At 55.3% G+C, this 24,477-nt stretch overlaps 8 protein-coding genes across 8 annotated transcripts; 2 read left to right on the top strand and 6 right to left on the bottom strand.

Annotated features, from left to right (window-relative positions):
* Positions 1-1,421: 1,421 nt before the first annotated feature.
* Positions 1,422-1,844, bottom strand: ColSpa_09059 (uncharacterized protein; the record flags this gene model as incomplete). Its single annotated transcript, XM_049275271.1, has 1 exon — positions 1,422-1,844. One exon carries the CDS (start codon positions 1,842-1,844, stop codon positions 1,422-1,424), a length of 423 nt encoding a protein of 140 aa, XP_049131228.1.
* A 1,161-nt stretch (positions 1,845-3,005) lies between these two features.
* Positions 3,006-4,438, bottom strand: ColSpa_09058 (G-protein coupled receptor 1; the record flags this gene model as incomplete). Its single annotated transcript, XM_049275270.1, has 2 exons — positions 3,006-4,116; positions 4,164-4,438. 2 exons carry the CDS (start codon positions 4,436-4,438, stop codon positions 3,006-3,008), a joined length of 1,386 nt encoding a protein of 461 aa, XP_049131227.1.
* A 5,943-nt stretch (positions 4,439-10,381) lies between these two features.
* On the top strand, positions 10,382-11,209 carry ColSpa_09057 (uncharacterized protein; the record flags this gene model as incomplete). The annotated part of the gene is made up of 1 exon (XM_049275269.1): positions 10,382-11,209. One exon carries the CDS (start codon positions 10,382-10,384, stop codon positions 11,207-11,209), a length of 828 nt encoding a protein of 275 aa, XP_049131226.1.
* A 428-nt stretch (positions 11,210-11,637) lies between these two features.
* ColSpa_09056 (rRNA biogenesis protein RRP36) lies at positions 11,638-12,826 on the bottom strand (the record flags this gene model as incomplete). Its single annotated transcript, XM_049275268.1, has 4 exons — positions 11,638-11,696; positions 11,759-12,419; positions 12,478-12,596; positions 12,655-12,826. The coding sequence occupies 4 exons, from the start codon at positions 12,824-12,826 to the stop codon at positions 11,638-11,640; spliced, it is 1,011 nt and encodes a 336-aa protein (XP_049131225.1).
* Positions 12,827-13,217: 391 nt separating this feature from the next.
* On the top strand, positions 13,218-14,482 carry ColSpa_09055 (60S ribosomal protein L17; the record flags this gene model as incomplete). Its single annotated transcript, XM_049275267.1, has 5 exons — positions 13,218-13,316; positions 13,453-13,545; positions 13,575-13,637; positions 13,862-14,263; positions 14,324-14,482. 5 exons carry the CDS (start codon positions 13,218-13,220, stop codon positions 14,480-14,482), a joined length of 816 nt encoding a protein of 271 aa, XP_049131224.1.
* A 597-nt stretch (positions 14,483-15,079) lies between these two features.
* On the bottom strand, positions 15,080-17,629 carry ColSpa_09054 (uncharacterized protein; the record flags this gene model as incomplete). Its single annotated transcript, XM_049275266.1, has 1 exon — positions 15,080-17,629. The coding sequence occupies one exon, from the start codon at positions 17,627-17,629 to the stop codon at positions 15,080-15,082; it is 2,550 nt and encodes an 849-aa protein (XP_049131223.1).
* Positions 17,630-19,081: 1,452 nt separating this feature from the next.
* On the bottom strand, positions 19,082-19,999 carry ColSpa_09053 (uncharacterized protein; the record flags this gene model as incomplete). The annotated part of the gene is made up of 3 exons (XM_049275265.1): positions 19,082-19,136; positions 19,188-19,740; positions 19,792-19,999. 3 exons carry the CDS (start codon positions 19,997-19,999, stop codon positions 19,082-19,084), a joined length of 816 nt encoding a protein of 271 aa, XP_049131222.1.
* Positions 20,000-21,574: 1,575 nt separating this feature from the next.
* On the bottom strand, positions 21,575-23,901 carry ColSpa_09052 (protein CASP; the record flags this gene model as incomplete). Its single annotated transcript, XM_049275264.1, has 3 exons — positions 21,575-23,511; positions 23,558-23,725; positions 23,778-23,901. The coding sequence occupies 3 exons, from the start codon at positions 23,899-23,901 to the stop codon at positions 21,575-21,577; spliced, it is 2,229 nt and encodes a 742-aa protein (XP_049131221.1).
* Between the last annotated feature and the right edge of the window lie 576 nt (positions 23,902-24,477).

The raw sequence follows: 24,477 nt of genomic DNA, 5'->3' as shown, positions 1-24,477 counted from the left end.
ACAAGGGGCCGACAGGGCGGGGACCGTCGGCAATGAGCGATGCCCCCATCGGATCTGGTCGGTTGGGAGGAGCCTGTTCCCAGCTGAGATCGAGGATTACCTGACACAAGTTCATGGGTGAGCGCTGCGGTCAGGGTTGCCGTTCACCTGCCAATGCTTCACGCCAAAGCACACCTGTCGCTGAGGAAAACTATTCATCGTACGGTTGGCGAGGAGTACGATGATCCTCCAGCGCCCTGATGCATGTGTGCTGATAAAGATATGGAGGAGAATGGTGACACCCGGCCTCTAGTCCGTTGGAATCGTAAGAGAAGGATCTCAGCCGTTTCTGCTGCAGGACGTAGCTTCTTACAGGTTAGCTGGCACCCGCGGGTGTGACGAAGGCAAGCCGGATACACGGCGGGTCGATCCTGTCACGGTCTCGGCCTGACCTTTAGACAGACGTCCCCAAACACCATCGTCCGACTCCGGTTCGGGCGCCCGTCCCAGTCGAGAGGCGGTAATCAATGCCGATGCCACAGTGACATCTGCCACCGCTGTCCGTGCTTTGCGCCGCAGGGGGACAACCTTTTCGCAGACTGGAAGGCGTCTCAGAAGTCCGGAGCATCCCCTCGGCCTCGCATGGTGGTGGTGCGCGGAACCGTGGCTCGGGAGGAGGCTGGTCCTTCGGTTGCATTGGATGCGACCTGGCCACCCGGAAGACTGCATTGTCCCGCGGGCTGTGGGCGGGCACACTTGTCGTGCTACCTACCCCAGCTTGAACAAGGAGGTTCCGTCTTCGCCTTGCGGAATTAATGGCGGTTCCCCGCTTTATTTGTCGAGATGCTATTCAGCGAGGAAAATTAGAAACCCTAAAATAAAAAAGCAGGGATTGGGAGTCCATAGTCTTGGGCCCAGACCCGGCTGGCTCCTGAAGCGCGAGTCAGAAAGCAGATGCCATGAGGATAGTGACGGAGAACGTCCTTGGGTCCAGGCACCCGGGGAGGAGCAATCAGGACACATTGGCCAGCTTCTGGCGGTCTTTTCCTTCGTCTGTCATGGCTCTGTCGAAGCGGCAACTTCATGCCTGGCCCTGAAAGGCACAATGCGTGCCGTGTAAAGGACCAGAGCACAGGGGCTTGGTCGAGGACTCAATCCGAGAAGAGCCAGCCCGGATGCTGGCTGAGCCAATGGCTGCGTCTGGATTGTACTCCTGCCGTTACGGCCGTAGTCACATACTTTCCCCCGGACTCGCTCAGCAAGTTGGCCCAAAAATGGCATCTTGGGCCGCAAAAAAAAAAAAAAAAAAAAAAAAAGACGTTGTGCGTGAACCAGGTCCGCCAGGAGGTCGAAGAAACAGTTCCACGGTACTGTCGACTACTTGCGGTCCCGACGGGTCAACATCGCTCTCGATGGAGGATCTGATTGTCAGACTAGCATTCCTAGCTGATTCCGTAATTGATCAGGCCACTATCGGGCTGGTCTGGCGCAGCCATTGCCACGCGGACAGCAGAGAGCAGGAATCTCGGTATATTGTTCGCTAGACGGTTGTCGTGGTGGTCGTCGAGAACGGTTCGATCGACCTCGAGGAGCTGAACGGCCAAGGGTGCTACCGGATGAAGGGCTTCACTCTCGTAGAGTTCCCAACAGAAGAATAGCGACCAGGAGAAGCCACCACAGTCGACTTCCAGGAAGAACACCTCTCCCCGCTCGCGGCCCAGCACCGCAAACAAGCAGCTGAAGTGAGCATGCAGCATGGGAAAAGCTTGAAGGTCCTGCATAAAAGCCAAGATGCGGGGAGGCAAGCTAAGCTCGCCTCTACTAGTACCGTCGCCCCGGGCTTCCTGTTTCCTTCCAGCAGCCATCGTGAGGGTTAGCCAGTGGCGAGACTCCTGTAGTTCACTTTCGTATCGGGTTGGTCCACCCGACTTGGTTCCGTTGGACTACCTTAGTCTTTTTCTCCAGGAACCCCGCTGGCTAGGCCGGTAATCGAGGGTACCTAGGGTTGGAGTGGACACTGGATGCTTCCTGTGCCCGTAACCTGCGTTCCCCTGTCCGGGGAAACCAAGGGGCCTTGGAACCCTGCCAAGTGCACCTGCATTGTTGCCTGGCACGACTGGGTGGTTAATGCAATCACCGAAGTCTCCAATCTTGCACCCTACTAGAGATCAGCAACATTGAACTTAAAGACCAGCTGGATGAATCCTGCCAGGGCTGGTCGGGCTCGATTCTCGAGCAGGCCTACCCAGGCCCGCCCGTCGGCCGTGATCGTTTGCCCCTGATGAGAGCAACGCGGTCGGCATTCTCGGACCGCTGTCGCACATGCAATCGGCACGGGAAAGCGGCAGGACAGGCCTGCCCTTACAGCCATCGCTTACTGGCAGATGAGAATTATTTACCTATATGGCCACCCGTCTCTCTTTTGGTGCGTCCATCAAGGCCCAGGCACACCTTGCCCACAGACTATCAATCGTCGATCATGGCGCGGTCGCCGCGCTACCGCTGTCGTCAACTGACAACCAATGCGCGCCGACGGTTGAGAAGAGACGAAAACGGGCAAAGTTGGAATTCCCAAGGTAACGGACCGTTAGGACCAAGCAGGAACACGGCCTCGTCTCGAGACAACACGTGCGAGCTGATGCAGGTTTCTTGTTCCCGAGTTGGTCCGTCTCACCGCCACTGGCGTCATCACATGGTGGTGCGTGCTTCGTACTGGTGTGTGAAGTACCGAACGAAGCGAATGCTATTTTATCGGAATAGCCTCTAGGGTATTCTAGTTCTCATGTACAAGCACGAAGAGCAGGCGGTGAATGGTAGGTAATGTTTCATGTTGTAGATGGTCAAGCCATCCGACATAACAAAGGAACTATTTCGCAGAACCAGAGGGTATATACAGCAGATGCTCCCTTAAAAGCAATGTTGGACATGAATCTGCCAACGCGACATGGCCTCCTGAACACGCTTGCATGACACCGGGTATCATCCACATGAAAACGCTTCGCTATCGTGACACGCGCGCACCGCATCTATGCCCGCGACGCCTGCTCGTTGGAGGTTGGCCGGCTATTCGTGAGCTCCGCTATGCTTTCACTCTCGTAGTTTTTCGGTTTTCGGTTTTGACTCGGTAGCTTGAATGAATCGCTGTGGCGGAAACTGCCCACAATCTCCGTGACGTCTGGCCGCCGAGACGCGTACTTGATGTCGGTCCACAGAGTCTGGCAGGCCTTCCAAGAAGTCACAACGTAGATGAGGGCGTTCCAGAATCCTTGCAGCGGGAGAACAAAGGCGCTCATGAATTCAAGCGGTGTCGAAGACTGCCTGGTGTGGATGACTGAGTAAACGCGGTTGGCGCTCGACGGGACCCAAGTGATGAGGATGACGGTGAAAAAGAGGATGGAACACTTGGTGTACGACCACGCAGCATTGTTTAGCTCGTAATTACGCCGGCGAGCCGAGTTCATAGGACGCTGTGCGGCGGCCTCGGGAGCCGTACCTTCGACAGGTAGGACTGCGTCGGCCTGCGGTTCGTTGCGGTTATGGTTGGCAGAAATACTGACAGAGTAGGCGGCGTTGCGCATCCGTGAGGCCTGTCCGGCTTCTGACCCAAGTCTCCCCACCGGCCCCAAGCCGATAGAGCCCGAAGGTTGGTCAACAACCACCTCCGAGGTGATGTAAACCTCTGTTGTCTTCATGGAGGTGAGGACATCGTGGAACGAATTCACTTGATCGGGGTCGGAGGAGCTAAAGTTGCGAAGCTGCTTGCGTTTCTGGTAGATCTCTCCACCGGCGCGGATGTAGATGAAGAAGGTGATCAAGATTGCAATCCTGAGCAAGTCAGTGATGGTCTCCTCGTATTGAAGAAAGACATACCAGACGGGTCCGTAGAACGTAATAATGCGCCAAATCTCCCACTCGGGCGCGACCCAGCACCACAAGGTCGCATTACCATAGACTCTCTGCCCGTCTTTGTTTTTGACAAATATGTATACCAATGCGGGGATGAATGGGATGCCGTAACAGAAGATGAGGTAGGGTATCTCCATCCTCCGTAGTCTTTGGGCATCAAACTTGTAGTAAAAGGTCAGGTACACATTGATGGCCATGGTAAGCGTCCAGAACGCATCGGCAGGCATGAACCTGGGGTGTGTTAGCTACGACTCGAGCGTACGGCAAAGGATGCTTACATTTGCACGAGGAAACCCTGAAGTTGGCAGCCCGGAGAATCAGGAGAGCCGATATATGACCTCGCCATGAGGGTACCGACGTTTGTCATCATATTGCCAAAGGACGCAAAGAACACTAGTCGGTTGATGGGTTTGTGAAACGCTCTCGATGAGCAAAACGTGACGATGATGAAGACGCATCCTAGGAGAGAAAACACCGAACACGTCCGTTCGATGATGCTGAGCAAGTCGAGGTCCCCCTTGTCCAGGTTGGTCTTCTCTTTGGGGGTCTCCATCGTGAGCGGGCGTACGATAGTATATCGTCCAGTATAGGTGGGGTACGTTGTGTAGCTGGGCGTCTTATAAGATCCGAGACAATGGAATGACTGGCGTCTATGTCACAGTCCGCCAGCGATGAGTCGAATGGGAGGAAGTGAAGGTCGATAGCAGCGCTCGTCGAGGGTTTTGCTCCAATAGTTGCGCTTCTGTTTCCGATGGCGGTGGGTGGCCAATTGTTCAAGTACGCAGTAGTCCCTCGGCGAAAACTGCTCAGTCAACAAAAGTGACAGAGAGTTTGACTATCAACGGGCCGCAGAGGCGATGCCAGCAAAGGCAGGGGCTGCGTAATGTGTCGACTCCCCGTGAAAGTTCTATGCAGACTGCTGTCCGGGCTGCTCTGCAAGAAGGCACAGGCAGAAGTGCTGAACCGGAACCCAGGAACCGTATTGTCGAGAGACAAGAACCGACATGGCCCAGAAGAGGCGTGGGATGCAGGACCAAGAAGTGATGGCAACAACGACAAAATGTAAGGAAAAACAAAATGAGAAATGGGACCAGTCATTAACTTGCCCGGGCGCCGGACGCCCTTGACTGTCGCATGGCCTGCAGCAAGGGTGGTGCAGGGAAGGATTGCCAGGATGCCGTCGAAAGCATATTCTGTTTCGGAGTAGGAAGGGCTTCGCAAGTACCAATGTGAGTCAAGAGCGGGAGAGAAGCCGTCGGGATACCTTGCAGATGCTGGAGATTGGTCGTGGCCGCCATGTCCGCCCAAAGGGGGGGGCAGAGGAACGACGGTCGTCGTAGCTGGAACAGGCTAAGTGAAGGACTTAGCTCACAGCTCGCTAGTCCATACAACCAGCTTGGCGCGGGGTCGGACGAACCTGGGGACGCCAGGGGTTGCCCCATGCTCGCTGGCGTGCGCCGTTGCAGGGGCTTTCTGGGATAAATGCTCCTCGTTGGTCATTTGGCAGCGCTGACTGCATTCCAAGCAGTACCGTATGTGGCAGAACAAATTGCGATCAGTCTCTGAAGTCCCCGAAGCACGCTGCTCACCATTCTCCATGACCGCATGGCCTCCTCATGGCCGGCTGTTTACCCCTGAGGCGATTGTTTAAGATTGCAAGTTATTGCTTTTGTTCTGTCAATCAATGCAGGTCAGGTTGTGATCAGCTAACCAGTCACTGGCTTGCCGTCGTCTCTGCTCGATGAGCTTGGACGCCCAGGGCATGGTCAAGGCGGCAGAGACGGGATGGTCGGCGGAAACAGATCAAACTGTCTTGCATGCAAGCGTTCCTCAGCTAGCCGCCGCCGATGACCCTCAGAGAACCGTTGACTTCACTCCACTTGGTGAAACCCCTTATCAAGCCACCGCAGAGCGGAGGTCGAGTGCTGCAAATCGCATACTTCGTCTTGTCGATAACGAAGAACTCATACTCGCTGGCTCTATCGACGCCGCAGGGTCGACCGGGAGAACAATACGGGCCTCGCGATTCGAGAAAGCTGGGCGTTGATTGATTGCGAAAATGTTTTTGAGCCGCAGTATGGTCGCATCTTCATCTGTAACCCTCCGACGGCGCTGCCCGAAACGAGCCTTGCTAAAGTACGTCGCACAGAGCCATCTGAAGCACATGGAAAGCAGTATGAGGAGGGCGGCAGCTAGTTAAGACAGCCGTTGCTTTCCACCATCTCATCTGATACACTGGTACCACAGCGGGAGTCTAAGCAGTCAACATTCATGCTCCCTGACCTCGAACTGGCAGACCAAATCCGCTTTGAGGGCTGAACAACTAGAGTGCGGAATTTGGTACGCAGGGCTAGCGATAACCTCATTTCTGGGATGGAAATAGCACTGACGGCCAGCCACAACTTCTCGGCTAATCGGCGAGGAGATTATAGTCATCATTCAGTGTATTTCGACCTAACCGGAGGCGCGATGCCATTGTCAGCCACGTGGAGAGCGCCACCATCGGGTGATGCTTCCAAGATTTGGCGGGCGGGGGATGATTGCGAACGCTGTCAAAACTGGGAAGCAGTTGTTGACTCTATGCCTTCTGGACCGGCACTGCCTTTCGTTTGAAATGGAACGGAGCCAGGCGTTTCCGCAACGCGTTGTCTCTGCAATTTGGGCACCGGTCGGTTGGTTGGTGCCAAGCCAAAAGCCAGGGATTGGATGATAGACCTAGGTAGGCCGGTTTCTCGACTTGGCGAGGCCTCGGTGTTATGGGATTTGCCCTGCGAGTTTCGGGGTCGAAGCTTGGATTCGGATCAAGTAAAGGTTCATACAGCCACCAGCGATATTGGACGTCAGCTGTGCCGCTTGTTGTAAACCCGTAGGGGATGGCAAGCCGTAGCGAAGTGCTTTTTGGTGGTCCTGGATGGGCTCTGATTAGCTGTAAGCCTTGTCCGTAGACGGTTGGCGGGGTTTGAAAGGCATGAAGGGGGCAAAGTCTGGGGTATACACATGATGCAGTGTGCCAATTTTCCTAGCGCAGACCCAGAGATGAATGGCCGGAGCGAAGCAGCCAGAGAAAGCAGCTGCGTTGGCATTGGTTCACGACCGGGGTAGTATTCCAGGAGTGTGGAGGTATCCGCACTTCCACGTACGTACCCCAACTCAGAACCACCCATTCCCCATGCTTACCTTATGAGGCGGGTATAATGGGGCCGTTTCCCGGATGGTGGGTATCCTTTCTGGGAAACGGGAACCACAAGCTTCCCATGCCAAAACACACCGGTCTCTTCAACCATCCTAGAGCCAACCTACGGGGCCCGTCTGTAAGGCCTAGACGCAAGCTGGTCATCTGCCGTAGCTGTATTTGCCAATCTGCCCTTGCTTGTCCGTCTCCTACGGACACCCGCGCGCTGTGTCTCCTCGATCTCTACACCAGCTTGTCATTAGCGCGATGTTTACTTTCGGTCCTTTGACTAGCCGTTGCAGATAAATACGTTACCAATGGCCCAAGGCGCTAAAGGCTTCAAAGTGGCGAGTGTGGGATCAACGAGATGCCGTTTCTGGCATTCTGCTATTGACGGCACCCGCGTCAGACACAAATCGACTAGCCTCGATCCACCCAAACCCGCCCTCTTGGTTCCTTCGGGCCACCTTACTGTCTGTGCCAGGAACCACGCCTACTTCGTCGACCGATAGCATACGCACATTACCACGCTGCCTTGGACGCAGGTGTCTTCGTCATGGATTATGAACTCGACGGGGTGCCGTCCTGGCTTCGTATGGTGCCAGTCAATCAATTTTAAACAGATGGGACAATAAGCCACGATACTCCACCCCATGTCGCCACTAAGATAACCAACCTGAGAGGAAAGAAAAGCAGGCTAGATTGCGGAGAACCGCATGAGGGCCCGGTGGCTTGGCTCAGTCCAACTCCAACATCTTCACGACCTGGTAGCGATCTCGTTCATCCCGGACCGACATCCATCTTGAGTTGCCTCGAGTCTAGAGCAATCGAGGAACATGGTATCCCTTGTCGCTGCCCGCTCTCAACCCTTTTGTCACAGGGGCCGCCTCCGCCTCTGATGGGCAACCTGCCTGTTTAGTAGGAGCTGAGCCTGGCCATCCATGGAGGTACTGACTCTACGTTTCGGTCAGGATTGATATTAGCCGTTGCAACGCTGGTTGGGACGCTCTCCTTGTCGACCCGGTGAAAGGGACGACATAAATGCCCCTCGATCGAAGAAGCTAAGGGATTGTCGCTAATGGACCAATGGGGCTTTGCGCTGTAAAGATGTTGTCAACCAACAGGTATCTGTAGCCTTCCCGTGCATGTTCTAGACCGCTCGCTGGTACGGCCTCCTTACCTGCTGTTCTCAGAACTGGAGCCCATGTCAGCCAAGATGAAGGAGGAGGCAGTTAACAGGTTTCGGAAGGCAGTCCAGTTCTCCAAGGCTACCAGTGTCCGATGTTTTCCAAACTCTCGCTTGGTCTCTTAGTGAGGTTATATCACCCGTCTAGGCCCTAAAGTATGACTATTCTCGGATTTTGGGACAATACGCCTGACTTCCTCATCAAGCCTAGACAGCAGATGCCCCTTGGTATGGCAGAACTAGTGTCTGGGATAATTATCTCGAAAGGGCCCTTTCGAGAAGGAGAGAGGTTCAGCCGTCGACAAGGGTGAGCGCCACCATGGCAACACTACGAACACGACGACTCCAAATCCTTTGGCTAGTCCAGGACTTTAACCGGCGCTCGTACCAGATCAGAGGATCTTTCCGTGTAATCCAGCCACGCGACACAGACACGTTTTCTCGCACTAGACTTGATGATTTAGAACCATGAAGCCCTTCATCAAGGGTCTGTTAGAGTCGCGAATAACATGGGTGCAATCCTCAAGTGTGGAGGATTACACACATGGGATTTCATGGAAGAAAGACTCCCACTACAAGGAGTGACACACCTCCAAAGGATTTGCTTTCCAATTGGTCGACTGGCCTGCACCCCTCCGCAACGTCATCCGCTGTCAAAGTCATGCAACTTTGCGCTCGGACGGAAATGCTAGAAGAGTTCGACGTGGGTTATATTGGGGTACGGCTTGAAGTGTCGGAGCAGTCTGGGATGGGAAATGCTGCCCCTTCACCGATCTGCCTGTCGTGCCCGTGGCAAAGAGGGATGTACAGGTTGAAACTAATTGGTTCGAGCCCAGGACTGCCCGCCCCAAGAGCGTTTAAAGCACCAATGAAGCACTCAGAGATATAGCAAAGCTGGTCAACTGTGTGATGAACAGTTGCTTAGCAGGGTTGTGTCTGTTAGGGCCATCCAGATCTCATTGTCAAAGTCCGAATGGCACGGACGAATGGTGAGAAGAATTTGAAAAAAGAGAATTATTGAGTCTACGTACTCGAGTAGAGTGGCGGCGAAAATATCAGGGACAAGTATGAAGGTTGGCATTTTGCAAGTCTCATACTCTCCGTGAGCAAGCAGCGACAAATCAGACTGTCTCGCCGACAATGAAGCATTTACATCTGACGATAGTTTCTTGATGACCCAGTTACCTTGTCAAGGCACTGACGCTCGATATGGGTCTTGGCAAGAAACGACATGTCTTGATTTTCGAGAGTGGTCGTTTTCGCAAAGGCCATCTGATATAACACATCGAGTCTTAGCATTTGAACAGTTTCCAAGCCCGACATCCAAAAGTTGTCCTCCACAGGTGTTCTGATGGGCGGGACCGAGGGGCACTCGACCAGGGATGCTCCTCTTCTTCTCATGCTCTTACACTCTCAGACTCCGTCACCTTACATCTGACTGTCTGCGATGCGGCTATAACACGAAGTTCCAAAGTCACGCCGGTAATCCATGTTCATCTGGCTGATTCCAGGTGCTTGCAGGTCTTTGTTCTGCTTGTTACAAACCTGCCCTTGGTGGCCATTCGGAGGTTCGAGACGGAGGAACTTCACGACTTCTTTGAGATACGGGCTGGAAGTAAGTAGAAACGACGTGTTTGGGCGTACCTGTCCACGTTGCGGAAATGAAGGCGGAGGGTCTTTGTGATGTCCGAAGCTGGTCCGTTGTCTCGCGCTGCTATAAACCTTCAGCAGAGGGTTTCCGAGTTGAAGCAGGCAAACCTCAATACACAGCGACGCGTAGATCCTCGTCGACAGAGCAGCCTTTTCTACCCCTCGAGCGTCAATAGGCCCACGAAAACATAAGCACTGGGCTCTTCCATCTTTGTTGAGGGCGCGAAAGCCGTCCACAGCCAGAACACTCCCGACCGACTCTGTCAACGCCCTCTACGAGATGAAGCCAAGAGCAGTTTTCCACGACCATTCAATCATTCAACCCAAAATGCAATAGACCCCGTTCCATCAGCACCATAGGGTCTTTACAAGCACCTTCCAACTAGTGAGCCGAACCCAGATAACCGTCGAAGCCACGACACTTGAGAATCCAAAGGACTAATCCCATGCATTCGCTCCCCGCAAGCTTCATCTCGAAATACGCCACGATGCCGCGGAGACACAGATCAAGCAAGCGATCCTGCAAGCATCGACAAGCAAATCTCGAGCCGGACTTCGTCCTAGCCAAGGGCCACGTCGTCAACGAAAAGAACCACCACTACCGGCCACGAAAAGACGGAAATTCACCCAGGAGATGCCGGGGCTCGTCGATCCCGTCCGGACCCTCGAAAAAACACCGCCATGACAGGCATACTCGCCGCATCGCCATCGAGACAGACACGGACGGCGACTTCGCCATGCTGCCCACCCCTCCAACCTCACCAGAGACCCCACTGCTCAAGCACGCGACGTCCAGAAAAGATGGCCATAACAAAATGGGCATTGTCGAGGGTCGCAGCAGACGATACAGCCCGGAGCGTTACCCGTCTCCACGGTCCCCAAAGGTCTTCACAAGAGGCCCCATCACATCTGCCCAGCAGGTTCCCGGCGAAGTAACTTGGAAGAGCTTCCGTTTTCGACATCACATACTCTCTCTTCTCGACCAGCAGCGCGCCGCCGTCGAGTCGTGGGCCGACAGCGTCGGTGCTGGCGGGCCCGCGGAGCCAATGGACTGGCAGCCAGAGCAGGAGCGGGTCGTCTATATCGCGCGGGACCCCGTGGAGTATGGGTGTTATGAGGACCGGTGGAGAGTGGATCGCGGGCTGCAGGAGGAGGGACAGCAGTACCAGCAGGGTGTGTTGGCGATGGCAACGACATCGACGCCATTCGTGGTACAGCCTGAGCTGGGGTCACGGGCCGGTGAGACGCCACTAGATGGGTCGAGAATGTGGGGGACGTCGGCAATCGGGTTGGGGTTTCTCGGCGAGATTGAATGAAGGCGTTGGAGGTTGTGCATAAGGGTCTGACGATGTCAAGATATGGGTTGGAAGGATGGACAATCCATACATGTCCGACGAGGCCACAACATCGACGGGAAAGGCCCAACAATCAACACACCCAACCGCAGGCCATTACACGAACAACTACTCCTATTCAAGTCTATAAGCCCATTAAACATGTCATTTTCACCGCAAAGGACTTTTTGATACCTATATGGGTTAACATGCAAGTTCTGAACTAGACCAGTCCTAAATTCCTAACGCCTGTCCAGATGAAGTCCGACCGACCGTACCCATTGAAGCAAAAGTCAAATCTCGTGGGAATCTCGCAAATGTACAGATTCAACCGCTCACCCACCCCTCCTCTATCACGCGCAACGCATACACTTTTTTTGTCTTTCTTTCGTCTCTTCAGTCCTCACGGCTTATTTCGAGTAGCGCGAGTACTCGGCAGCGACGAGGCAGTGGTCACGCTCGAAGGGTTCTGCGGTGTGTTAGTCTGACTGTGTTCAAGTAGCAGGGATAATGTAAAGGGGGGGCACCAACCTAGCGTAAGCTGCTCCTTGGGCGTGATGCGCTCCGCTCTCAGCTTCTCGACCTCCATGGCGAAGACCTTGTGAGCGGGGGCGGTACTGTCGATACAGTTGGCCTTGATGGAGATGAGGATACCACCACCGACCTTGAGGAACTGGTGGGCGTTCATGGCAACGATACGGGCCTGGTCGGGCTGGGCAACGTCGGCGAAGATGGCATCGACCATCGGCATGAGCATGCGGTACTTGAGGGGCTGGCGGGCGTCCTCGACGATGGGGACGACGTTGGTGCGCTTGGCGGCCATGCCAATCAGGTCACGGCCGGAGCGAGGGGAGAATTCGACGGCGTAGACGAAGCCGGTGGGACCGACAATGTCGGCAACGTGGGAGACGGAGGTACCGGAGGCACCACCGAGGTAGAGGACCTTGGAGCCGGGTCCGAAGTAAAGCTTCTCCAGACCACCGATGACGGCGGCGGCCAGCTTACTGCGGAAGGGGTTCCATACGCGGTACTCGACCTTGGTGGTTGTGGTGGTGCCGTCCTCGTTCTGGACGCTGTCGTCGACCGAGACGCGCTTCTCGCCGTAGACGGACTCGCCGGGGACGATGTTGCGGGTTGCGATGGCGTCCTCCTTGCCGCGGACGACGAAGATACCCTCGTGACGGTGGGGTTCCTGCGGCTGTCAGTTCATGTCTTCATCCAAGGCACGACGGGTACTGGGGTCAACATACCACAATGACCTTCTGGCCGCCCTTCTGACCAGGCTTGCCGCCTCCACGGCCACCGCCTCTGCCGCCGCGCTTGTCAATGCCTCCACGGCCACGAGCACCGCCAGGACCGCCGCGACCACCTAAGGTTCATCAGTACACAAGCTCGCGCATTGTCAACGTCAGGTTCTCAAAGCTCACCACGAGCACCACCACGGCCGCCGAAGCCACCGCGACCACGGTCACCGCCAAAGCCACCACGGCCACCACGGTCACCACCGCCGAAGCCACCACGGCCACCACCGCGTCCACCGAAACCACCACCTCCGCGAGGGGCGCCGCGACCACCGCCACGAGGCACGAAGGGAGCCATGTCTTATTATTTATTCGGGGAAGGTGTTGTTGAGGGTTGTTGTGAGTAGGGACGATGAATTGGATCAAGACAGGCAGTTCCCGCGTAGTGAAAAGTCGAATTGGGGGGTGTCAGAGGCGCAGGTGCTAATCCTCTTGGTGGCGGGTTGAACACTGGATATACACTTTTGCTGGGTGATTGAAATTTTTCGTCGGACTTTTTTTTCTGAGAGCTTCAAGAGGACGCACGGGCCAGGGGACATGCAGACAGATTGTGGGGTTGTTGGCCGTGATTGGATGAGACGGAACGATAGAAGTGCCGCCTTCCGGCAGGAATTTTTTTCAGCGATTAGATAACGCGCCTGCCCGAAAACTGGGGCCCGCCTGTGTGTGGGTGTGTGTTCGGTGTCAGTATGTCGGGCGGGAACAGGCGGCGCGCGCAACTGACGATTTTGAACAAGTCGAGTGTCGAAATTTCACTTTTCACTTCCCCCAACAACCAGCAAACTCGGGTGCGATACTAACTTGGAAAAAAAACCACAACAGCTTACTTCACCACCCCAATAGTGAGTGCATCCAAAACTTCCCCCTTGCCGTTTTTTCTCCCCGTCTGTTTGGCTCAAGAACCGCTGCTTTCCTACCCCGTAGGGCTCCGCAGCCCTAAAGCCGACCCCCCTGCCGTTGCCGGATCCGCAAGCGAGAGCCAACCCGCGCGCAGGAGGGCTAGGGTCACTCAAAGTTGTGAATTTCTTCTAACCTCACTCTGACAGCCAGCCCAGTCCACGACGACCACCGACGCCCCGAAACCATCACCACACCCAACGATCAAGATGGTAAGTTGCACGCTGCTCCCCATCTGTATTGTCCGACGCGAGGAGGAATCTGTGAACCGACGAGAGATACGCACGCACATGTTGCCGCCGAAGGCACAGCCCCTCGTCAATGGGAGCAAACCGACGAAATTTCGCCATGTGGAAGAGCGGTCACAATACGATGCTACTGGGGCCTTGAGGGAAATATGGATTTGAGACTTCGAGACTGACACATCTGTCTTCAGGTTCGTTACGCTGCTCACGAGATCGCCCCCGCGAAGTCGGCCCGCGCCCGCGGCGCCTACCTCCGTGTGTCCTTCAAGAACACCCGCGAGACCGCCCAGGCCATCAACGGCTGGAAGCTCCAGCGCGCCGTCACCTTCCTCGAGAACGTCACCGAGAAGAAGGAGGCCGTCCCCTTCCGCCGCTACGCCGGCTCCATCGGCCGCACCGCTCAGGGCAAGGCCTTTGGCGTCTCCAAGGCCCGCTGGCCCGTCAAGTCCGCCGAGTTCCTCCTCGGCCTCCTCAAGAACGCCGAGTCCAACGCCGACGCCAAGGGTCTCGACACCGGCAACCTGGTTGTCAAGCACATCCAAGTCAACCAGGCTCCCAAGCAACGGAGACGCACATACCGTGCTCACGGTCGTGTACGTCCAAGGTCCCCATGGAAGAAAAAAATCACTTTAGAGCGTTACTAATAGTTGCAGATCAACCCTTACATGTCCAACCCCTGCCACATCGAGCTCATCCTCACCGAGGGCGAGGAGGTCGTTCAGAAGTCCGACGCCGTTGCCGGCCGTGAGGAGGTCCGCCTGAACTCCCGCCAGCGTGGTGCCCGCGTCCGCCAGGCCATCACTGCCGCATAAACGAACCCTTCTTGTCTAACGGATGGTCTTCGATTTTTGTGCGGTTCATGACGTGAGGGGCGTTGCGAAGTGTGGAAACGCGGAACACCTGGGAGGTCTTGGGTTGATGGATGCGTGGATCAACTAAAAATAAAACTTTGCGGCTTTTCATATGCTGGTGTACAGGAAGGCTATGGTCTCATGGCATTTAGGGATTGGCATGCGAATTCACACGCAACGGTCTGCATGGGCCACCAATAAACAAACATGCAAAAATGATTCCCCTAGGCGGCCCTAGCTACATCATGATTGGCGTCAATGGATACGAGGAAAATGCTTTCAATTCTGGCCAACTTTTAGGGAAAACCCAAGTCATCCGTACCAAGTGACGAGATAATGCCCCCTGCCTGCCTGTCTGATCCAGTATCGGTCCAGTAGTATACATCCCACAACCTAAAAACGCCAATGCCTCGCCATATCCCTATTCGCAAGGATCCTTCCATGGTATCGTAGCTCAAACGCCGAGGGGTAGGCAAAATACCAAGACCCATCCAAATGCAAACCCAAGCATCATTATACAATATTCATCATACAGCCGCGCGTCGACGAGACATAGACTCATCCCTGCTGTGCCGTCTTGGTGATTGCTCCACTGAAGCGTCCCCGGCCGGGATGCATGATGCCGTCCGTCTTTGCGGCATCAGTGACCGCTTCGTCGTACACGTTGGTCCACTCCGTATCCACGCCAAATGCAGTGGTCAGGTTGAAGTGCTCCTGGCTTGTCATGTGGTTGGTGATCTTGGCTGCCAATCTATCGGTGCACACCTGCATGAAAGGCGCCAGCTCTCGGCGCCGCGCCATAACGTCCTGTGGCGCCTGTCTCGGAGAGTGAGCCCCCAGGATACTGGTGTTGTCGATAGAAGACACATCCACAAGCACGTAGCCGCACGACTTGAACGATAGGTGCTCAATCACGAAGGAAGCCTTCTCACTGATGAGAGCATGCGGACGGGGAATGAACGAGAAACCCTCGTCTCGCTGCACGAAGTCACCCACCCAATCGTCTCCGTCTAGTTCATCTCCTTGACTTGCAAGCAACTCCTGGATTGAAGGCGCTGGCGAAAGGCGTTCAAGGATGCCGGCCCATGACAATAGCTTCGGTTGCCTAAGCCGCATCCTGCTCCAGTTAGGCGTCGGGTCCGGCGGTGGAGGTGGAACTTGGTTCGCCGGCGGTAACGGAGGAGGAGCCTGGATCAGTCCAGCACCTACGATGCCCGTGGGAGCTTGAACCGGCGGTAGCACCACCGCACCCGCTTGGCCGAAACCCAAAGCCGGGGGCAGGTTGTCTTGCGGTTGAAGAGGGGCAGGTGGCAATGGCGGCGGCTGCTGTTGAGCTGCCTGTTGCGCAACTTGCGCCTGGCCTTGGGCCTGCGCTTGGCCCGGAGCCTGCACCGGTACTTGAATGGGTGCCCCAACAATATGGACATGCGGGTGGAACATAGCATTCACGTGCCCTTGGTCTCGTGTGGGCGAGCCTGTGAGAGATACGCTTTCCAGCTCGAGCTTTTGCAGAGACTGTTGTGCCATCGTCCGGAGGGCCTGGAGAAAGACGTGGGGAGTAGCATAGCAGTTCTTCAACGACAAATGCTTGACGTGCGGCAGCGAGAGTAAGACGCCTGTCGACTTGGCGGTTTCGGGGTGCACCATCTGCTCCGGCGAGCAAATGGGAACCGGAAGCACATACAGATTGCGCTGAGTCATGCCGGGTGCGAACTCGCCGCCACAGATCCACTCGAAATGAAGGAACTTGATGTTCTCTTGCTTTGCGATGTGGTCCTGTAGCAAGCGGTGAACCTTGGCAACTGAATCCACGGGAGAGACGAAGCTATCCTCGACGCAGCCGGGCGCCACTTTGGCTACCTGACGCCAGTCGGCGACAACGGCTAGAGCAACGTTGGTCAAGTTGGGCAAGCTCCGCCAAAAATCTGGTCTCTGGAACATGAAGATGTGGCTGCTTGGTATCTTGGCAATTGTTAGCGTCGTCAGCGAGTTGAAGCTGTTTAGCCGAGCGTTGTCAATGAGCGCGATCACATATGACTGGATGAGAGCTCGATGAGCCCACTCCAACTCCAATAGCATCTCCTTTTGCCCTCTGGTCAGGTTCCTGGGTTGCAGGGGATGGCCCGCGGCTGAGTCATTGAGCGCCGCTACCACAGTCCGCGCGAAGTTGTCATCGTGGTCCTGGTCGGGGGCAGCATTGACGTGCTGCGGGATGACACGGTTGGTACCCTGGCTTTCAGGATTGGCCAGAGCGGCAGCCGCCGCGGCGGTACGCTCATCAAAGTCAATATTCGTTAACGAGACGTTCTCAGTGCTCAAGAGCATCGCGATGGCATCCTTGGACTGGTCCTGCGTGTATCCGGCGTTCCTCACCATCGACTCGAGGACAGTGTACTTGAAGTCTCGGGGACTTTCAAAAGCGAGCTTACGAGCGTTCATGGCGTCCGAGTCAGCTCGGGCCAGGCGTCGCTGCAGCGTTCGGTATCGCAGGTTGCGGAGGCCAAAGACGGGGTGCGGCAAGGGCGGGCTCTCCAACTGCTGGTCGGGGCCCAAGAGGTAGCCCAATCCTGCGTCGCAACAGAGTCCCAGTTCCTGCACTTGAGCCAGGCATCTAAGAGCCTCCTTCATAGAAGCCGTCTCGTCGGCAGTCTGCTCCAGTCCCTCAAGTTCTGTGTATCGCAGGTACGACTCATGTGGCCATCGGTAGATGCCCCAGTACGAGGTGATGGCCTTCTGGGTCGGTTTAATGGGTGGGTAGGCGAGGCTCTCCTCGTCGATTTCGAGGGATAGAGCGAAGCGCAGGATGTGGTCGCCAAAGGACTGGAATATGCGCATACCACTCGAGAAGAGCGTATCTTTACCCGACTGCGCCTGCACATTGTCGTCATCCTCTAGAGACACCTTCTGCTTCATGGCCTGGTACATCTCCGAGCGGAATGGAACCACGACGTTACGGAAATATTTCGCCGAGACCATTCGATCAAACTCATGATTGACCAGGCGGAGGTTCTTAACGTCCGACCGAGAAAGGTATGTGGTGATCTCATCGAAGATTTCGACCGGGACCTTGGTAGGCGGCCAAGTGGGCTGCATCGGAGCTGAAGCCATGGAGCCCTGACAGCGAAACCTACGTCGCTTGCGTGGCATATCGGGAGAAGCAGAATCCCGTCTAGGCATGACGACCGCTAAGGTATCCCAACATGGATGGAAGGCGTGGGGAAGGCGTTGATCGGGTCGCAGGGCTCGGTGAAGGTTCGGCGGGGTGGTGGTTCGGTGGTTCGGAAGGCCTGCAGTTGGAGGTTTGTCTAGTCGGTCGGACTCGTAACTGATTGGTCGAATGAAATATGCTTGTTTGTTGCGCTGGGATCGAATAAAAGCTGTGAGAAGCTGTGGTTGGCGTGGGAAGAAAAGTTCGTCGTCTCTGTGGGAGCAGTCGGAAGTAAGGATCGTCAATCGTGAAGTCGTTGTAAGCAGATTAGAGTGAGTGGAGTGACAATTGCGACTGCTATAGTAATGCGGCGCTGAAGAACACAAGAGCTTGCAGTGCGATGGAACACTCGCACTCACGTGTGATGCGTATTCCAGTTGACAATATCAGGGAAAGGACGCCGACTCGAGCTTTCGTATGGGTTGAAAGGACCAAAAAAGAGTCGTGAGGCACGTTCGGTATCCGAAGTGCAAGCACACTAATGTTCAAGGTAGGTCCCGTGCAGGAACCACTGTGAAGTGAAGTCACAGTAGGTACAGTTAGTGGCGAGGCCACTTTTTTCCCTCCAAAAGCGTGTTTCTAGACTAAAGAGACCCTCTTATTGGCCAGCCCCGAATCTTCACTCCAGCTTGTCGCTGGGCGCCGATCAGCGAGAGGCTTTAAGCGGGGCGTTTGCAGCGACCAGGGCCAAGCAAGCCAAGGTACCTAGATGGTGGGGCTTCAGGGTCCAGAGCTGTGACTGTGAATTCAATCTGATTCGCTTTCAGCCGGATCAATATCGACCAGAACATCATTAACTTGTTCCCTTTCCATTATTCTCAACCTCTTTTTGTCCTCGTGTACAGCATTCGGCGTAATATTTCTTTGTCTCTCTAAATACCGAGAAGGACGACACCTTACTGCTAGTATTTTCTGTCAACTGTCTTCCCACCTTTTAGTCCACTTTGAAGCAGCTCGATAGACGGCTTATCCTAACTGAATGAAACATACAAGTCGATTCTTCAATTGATAAAAGTGGTGTTGCTGACTTGCCATTCTCGCGTAATTTTTGTAACACGTCGTAGGGCTTCATTGCTCATGGGGACTAGTTCCTCTTTCACGTCTGTTGAATATCGCACCTCAAACAAGTGTACTCAGCAAACCTTTCTGTATTATCAATGTTATCTGACGACCAGTCTACTGGCTGTATAAATCTCCAGTCACGAGCAAGCGTCATTAATAAATGACCACTGTCGTGAGTTACATGATGGTATCGAACCCAACAGAAGGTTACATATATATTGGAACCCCAAACACCCCAACGCCTTGTGAAAAAAAAGGGGGGGGAAATGTTGCTTCCATGACTGGGTCAATCAAGGTGTTGAAGACTTGATGATATCTTGAGCAGCGCCTGAATAAAACCAGTATCTATATTGTAGTCAGTATTGGAGTAATTGCACAGAATCCCGCTTTACTTACTGTGCAGCATAGTGTATCTCAAAAGCCGCAGGCTGGTCCTTGCACGAAGCCGGAGCGCTGCCGCCGACAGTGTGTATCCTGTAGACCTCTTGAACACTCCCTGTGCTAGGCGCGATGGTCTTCAGCTTAAGCCACGCGACAGACGCTTCGCCCTGCTGGCCCGTCTGCGCCGTGAGAGGTGCCGGCATGGACGCGTTCTTGGCGCAGTACGAATCACCTATAGGCGAGCCATCCGTCTCGAGCATGAAGAGTGGCACGCCAGCACTCGTGAATTGGTGGTGGCCCGAGATGGCGAGGTTGCTTGGGCCGAGGCGGCGGCTCGTCTCTTGTTCCGTGAGGTTGAAGTCCATGGCGACAACGGGCAGCTTGTCGAGTAGGTCCGGGTACAGGGAGCCGACGCAGCTGGCGTTGAAGAGCGTCGCGATAGCGCCGGTGGCAACAGGAACCGCTGTCACGTTGCTGGTGTCGCAGGTGTAGTTTTGGGTACCACGGCCGATAGCAATGTGCGTCAAGAAGAGGCCCTTTCTGGGTTCCCCGAGGGTCTCGATGGCGGCTGAAGTTATGTCAGTATAGGCTAGTCTCCTGAGGTGGTTAAGTCGCTCACATTCAGGCATATTGGCCGCGGAAATGTCGCAGACTGGGGCGGTAGACAGGTACCGGGTGGCCTGGACTTTGGTTGCGAGCATGTTGAAATACTCGGAGATGTGCTCGATAGAGCCCGGTAGCGCGGCCTGAAGATTGAGTGTGGGGTATGTCGGCGCAGCAAGAGCAATGGATGCCAGAGCCGGCACCAATAATGTTGGGCAATGCATGTCGGTTACTTTTGGATGGATAGCTTGTGAGGTAAAGTATAGGGCCCGGAGGGATGTTGGTTGTTGGTGACTATGATCGTTCTGACGATGGAGACAACGACTCAAAATCCAAGCAAGAAACCAGACGGAACCAAGGAAACCGAACGTCAAGAAAATAACGAGAAAACGGAAGAAGGAAAAGAAAGAAACAAGACTCGTCTCTTGGATATATGAGATGAACCGTGGAGATGGTAAGCCGCCACAGGTTCGTTGTGTAAGCGGAAGCCGTTTCTAATATACCACAACATCATCAACCGCTTCCCTCGGCGGCAACAACTACCACTGGCCGCTACATGCCTGTATGTAGTAGGGTGTAACCTGCCCAGACTGGTAAGGTACGGTAGTTAAAAACAGATGGCGGGGGAGAGAGCGACGGCCAGGGATTTGCCGCTGTGTGTGCGAAGCCACGCGTGGGTATTCGCAGCGCTGAGAAAACCAAGACTGGCAGCCGCCATGCCCATGTAACCGTACGACGGGCGGTGGAGGAGGGAAGACGGGTGTGAGGGGCAAGTCGGCGAACGAGAGCGAATGAATGGATCGGCGGGATGCAAGTAATACCAGGATGTGTGGGATGCCAGGCGATCTTTGCCAGGGTAGAGGCAGATGCAAGCGCTCGGCCCGCTTCGACGGCCTCGTTGTGTGGTGACAGGTAGCGATGCGCTCCATGTCTGCTGCTGCAAGAGTCGGCCAGGGAATGTATTTGCAAGTATTTCGGCCTGTGTTGGACTTGCGAGGTTCCGTCTAGTGGAGGTCGAACATCGTGAATAGCCAGCCACACGGGCACATGCTTTTGGTTGATCACCTAGCTGGCGAGGACTTCCGCTATTCAATGGCGAGAGTCTACTCGTCTTGCTTCCCATGTCCGTTAGCAATACAGAGGTATTGCAACGACACAGACGGTCTTGACCCAGGGAATGCCCCCTCCGAAATCCAAACGACAACAAGCGGCTAAGAACCAGGAATAGCAACACAAATCGCGTCAATACTCCATCATCATAGGCTAGCTGAGATTACCAGGGACGGTACGACCTTGTACCCGTTTTCTGCCCGGCGACGCGCCCATGTTGCATGTACCCGCTGTTGTACGTTGCTTTTAACGCGCTGGGCCACGGCCACGATGCCATATCATTGGTCGCCGCGATAGGCTCCATTTGGGCCGCCTTGACGGGTCAGCGCCAACGGCTTAGGTCGAATCGCCTGGCAGCTAGGAATCTCGGAGGAGGAACAAGAATAGCATCTTTGGCGGGGAGCCACGCGCGAAACTGGGCGGGCACCATTTCGCCCAGCGGACCTCGGATCTGGGAAGGCGTTCCCGCCCTTCCCCGGTAGCTGATATTCAATGTGACCTGGTATCTGTATTTTGACGAGAGCCCTCACTAATCCCACAATTCATAGCATGTATCCTGACGCCCAATCGTACAGTTGCCCAGAAAACAAGTTGTGAATACAAGTTGCGCCCGTGGAACCGTTCGTCGCCGGTCCAGTCGATACCTCATTCGCTTCCTTCTTTATCGCCGGCCAAGATCATGTCGCGAACTAGTGCCCGCTGAACCCTTCTTCATGCCAGTCGCCGTGGCTATCGCCGGCCCCTCCGTTGAGACCCCCGGCGCCCGCGCCCGCCGCGGCGGCTGCTGCTGCCGACTTGCCAAGGTTGCTGGCGTGCTTCTCCACGTCCACTGCGCCAAGCCAGTATAGGGAGCAGAAGACGAGCAAATGTAACGCAACACAGTACGCCGCGAAGAGGTTTCTGCTCGTGCGAGAGGCAAGCACCATTCGCGTTACCGAGTACACCACCCGCTCTGGGAAGCTCATTCGCTTGTAGGCCCTGGCAGATTCCCGCCCGCGGAAGGCGGCAAACGGCGAGATGTTCGACTCGTACGCCTTTCGGTATCTGTCCATGGTGATGCCCGGATTTCCGCTGCCTCCAATCGAAACCGTTGACGGGTTGGGGTTAGATGAGTATGCCGCTGATGACGACGTAGCTGAGGGGCCCGCCCGATTGTACGTCGAGACGTACCTCGTCTTCTCGTACAAGTTGAGGTTGTCCTTCTGCAGAGCCGACACCTCTTGTCTCAGCTGCGACACAGTGCGGTGGGTGTTGGATAGCTCGGTCTCTAACTCGGCGATCCTCTTCTTGAACCTGTCGCGCTGTGCCGTGATCATTGGCAGGATACCTGAGCCGCCCCCCATCGGCTCACCACCCGACGTACGGGGGTCGATGCCACTGATGATGGATGATGTCGGCGACACCCTCCCTCCTCTTCGTCCTGGCGCGACCGATGGCGCGTACCGGTTGAAGGTCCCCGCTACGGACGCCCCCGAGGGGAAAGCATTGGAAGACTCCGATTGGAGCGTCGCGAGATCATTCTCAAGACGCTCGTTCAGTTGCTGCGACTTCTCGAGCTCCATGTTTGTCCTTGACAACTCCTCCTGGAGATCGGACAGCTTGGTCTGGAGGTCCTGGTGAGACACGCGCAGGATGGTGAGCTCGTCGCCGAGCTTCTTGTTGCGTGCCAGTAGCAGCTTCTCCAGCGTGTCACCTTGGCCCTTAGCCTCTGCCGCGTTTTCGGTAGCCTCCTTCACGTCGTCATCGTCGTCGCCTGTTGAGAACTCGATGCTTTTGAGCACCTCGAGCTCCTGCTTCACGTCTTCGTAGTCACTCCATTTCTGCACCTTGGCCTTGAGGCTGTCCCTTTCGTCTTTGAGAAGGCTGACTTCTCTCTCTAGGCCGCGGAGACGTGAGTCTAAATCACGCTTGGTGCCCTCCTTTTCGACCCTGGCAGCGTCAAGTTTCCGGATGAGTGATGAGTTTTCTGATCGCATACGCATGTAACCAGGGTCGTCCTCCAGCGACATTGGCGCCTGAGAGGTAACGGAAGATTTTGCCTGTGCCAGCTCCAGTCTTAACTGCTCGTTTCGTGCCTCAACCTCGGCCAGTCGTGCACTTGTCCGATCGAGGTCAGAATGAAGCATCTCAATTTCGGCGCTAGTGACGTGGCCGGTTTGACCCTCGGCGTCCCCATCATCTGTCTTGCCCAGGCGCTGGTTGACCTCGTAGCTCGCCTTGATCTCGGTGAGCAGGCGCTCCTGGTTTTCCACCTTTTCTTCCAATGTCCTCTCTTTCGCAGCCCAGTTATCCTTCTTTTCGTCGAGAACGGCGACCCAAGAAGCTTCTACTTCCTTGACCCTGCTCTCCAGGTTGCTTTCGAGCTCCTTCTTGGCGGCGGACTCTTTCTGCAGCTTCGACTCGGTGTCCTCCAGCTGCGTCGTTAGCTTGGCGACAGACTGTTGCAGGTGCTGGTTCTCCTCGGTCAACTTCGGAAGGGTGTCCTCGGATACGAGCATCGAGTCAACAGACGCCTCGAGCAGTGGATATGGATCGGGCGCATCGGAGAGGGACGTGTATGCTTGGAGGAATGCCGAGTTGATAGACTTTGAGTGATTCGTGAGGAGGTCGATGAAGGTTTGGTAGGCTGGTGGGTTAGCGATGGAGGTCTTGGCCATGTGCGAACAACGTACCCTTCAACAAGCCCTTGATTTCAGCCAGCTTTGTAGAGTCGTCAAGCTTTCGGAAGTCCTTCGTCTTCTGCGCCAATTCCTTCCGTTGGACGGTCGAGTCCCTTTGATAGGTAACAATTTCGGACGCTGTGTTGTCGAGGTTCGAGATGAGGTTCGTGTAGTCAATGGCTAACCCAGTTAGACTCCACAGTCAACAAGCACTTTCGAGGCTTCTGCTCACTTCTCCAGGCCGAGATGGCATGCTGGAACTTGTTGCCGCCCTCAGGAAGATTTGGAGCGTCCGAGGACGACTTTGCCTGTTGGGCGTTGCCCTTGGCAGCTAGGACGGCTTCGACGTCTGCCATGTTGACTCGGTATTCTCGGTCGCAACTTTGGGAATCACTTCATCACTGGGTGTATGTAAGAGACTGAAGACGAGGAGGACAGGCGGCAGAGGTGCAGAGTCGTTTCAATATGGCAGAGTCGGTATGTGCAGCTCGCGTCGTAAGGTACAGGTCAAAAGGTGTTTCGGCTGAGCTCGCTGGTTCGGGGAACGTGTTCCCTTTCCGGGCAGCAATCTGATTGGCTGCGGACGGCCATGTCAGGGTGCACAGGCAGCAATAGCTGATCGTCTTCATCCCTGTGGAGCCGACCTAGGCACATGCCTGCGCCGGTAGGACGGCAACGCGGCGCATGAGCCCACTGTTGTCTTGCTGACAGGCGCTAGAAGCGTGCCTACGTAGGTTCCTACGTAAGGCCGCTGCGGGAAGGTGAGGGAAGCACTTTAGAGCCTGGTTCCATGTAATCCGCCAACCGCCAATCCAGCTTTGGAGCTTCCCAGCCGCATTGTATTTACGGATACTCCCACCTCACATCGCAATCTAGCTCCGCGCACACAGGACGACGCCGCTATACATCCTACAATGGCATTACAGCACTCA

This window comes from Colletotrichum spaethianum (assembly GCF_022836535.1).
Source record: "Colletotrichum spaethianum MAFF 239500 DNA, contig26, whole genome shotgun sequence".
Lineage (NCBI taxonomy): Eukaryota > Fungi > Ascomycota > Sordariomycetes > Glomerellales > Glomerellaceae > Colletotrichum > Colletotrichum spaethianum.
This window is presented reverse-complemented; position numbering and strand designations above follow the sequence as displayed.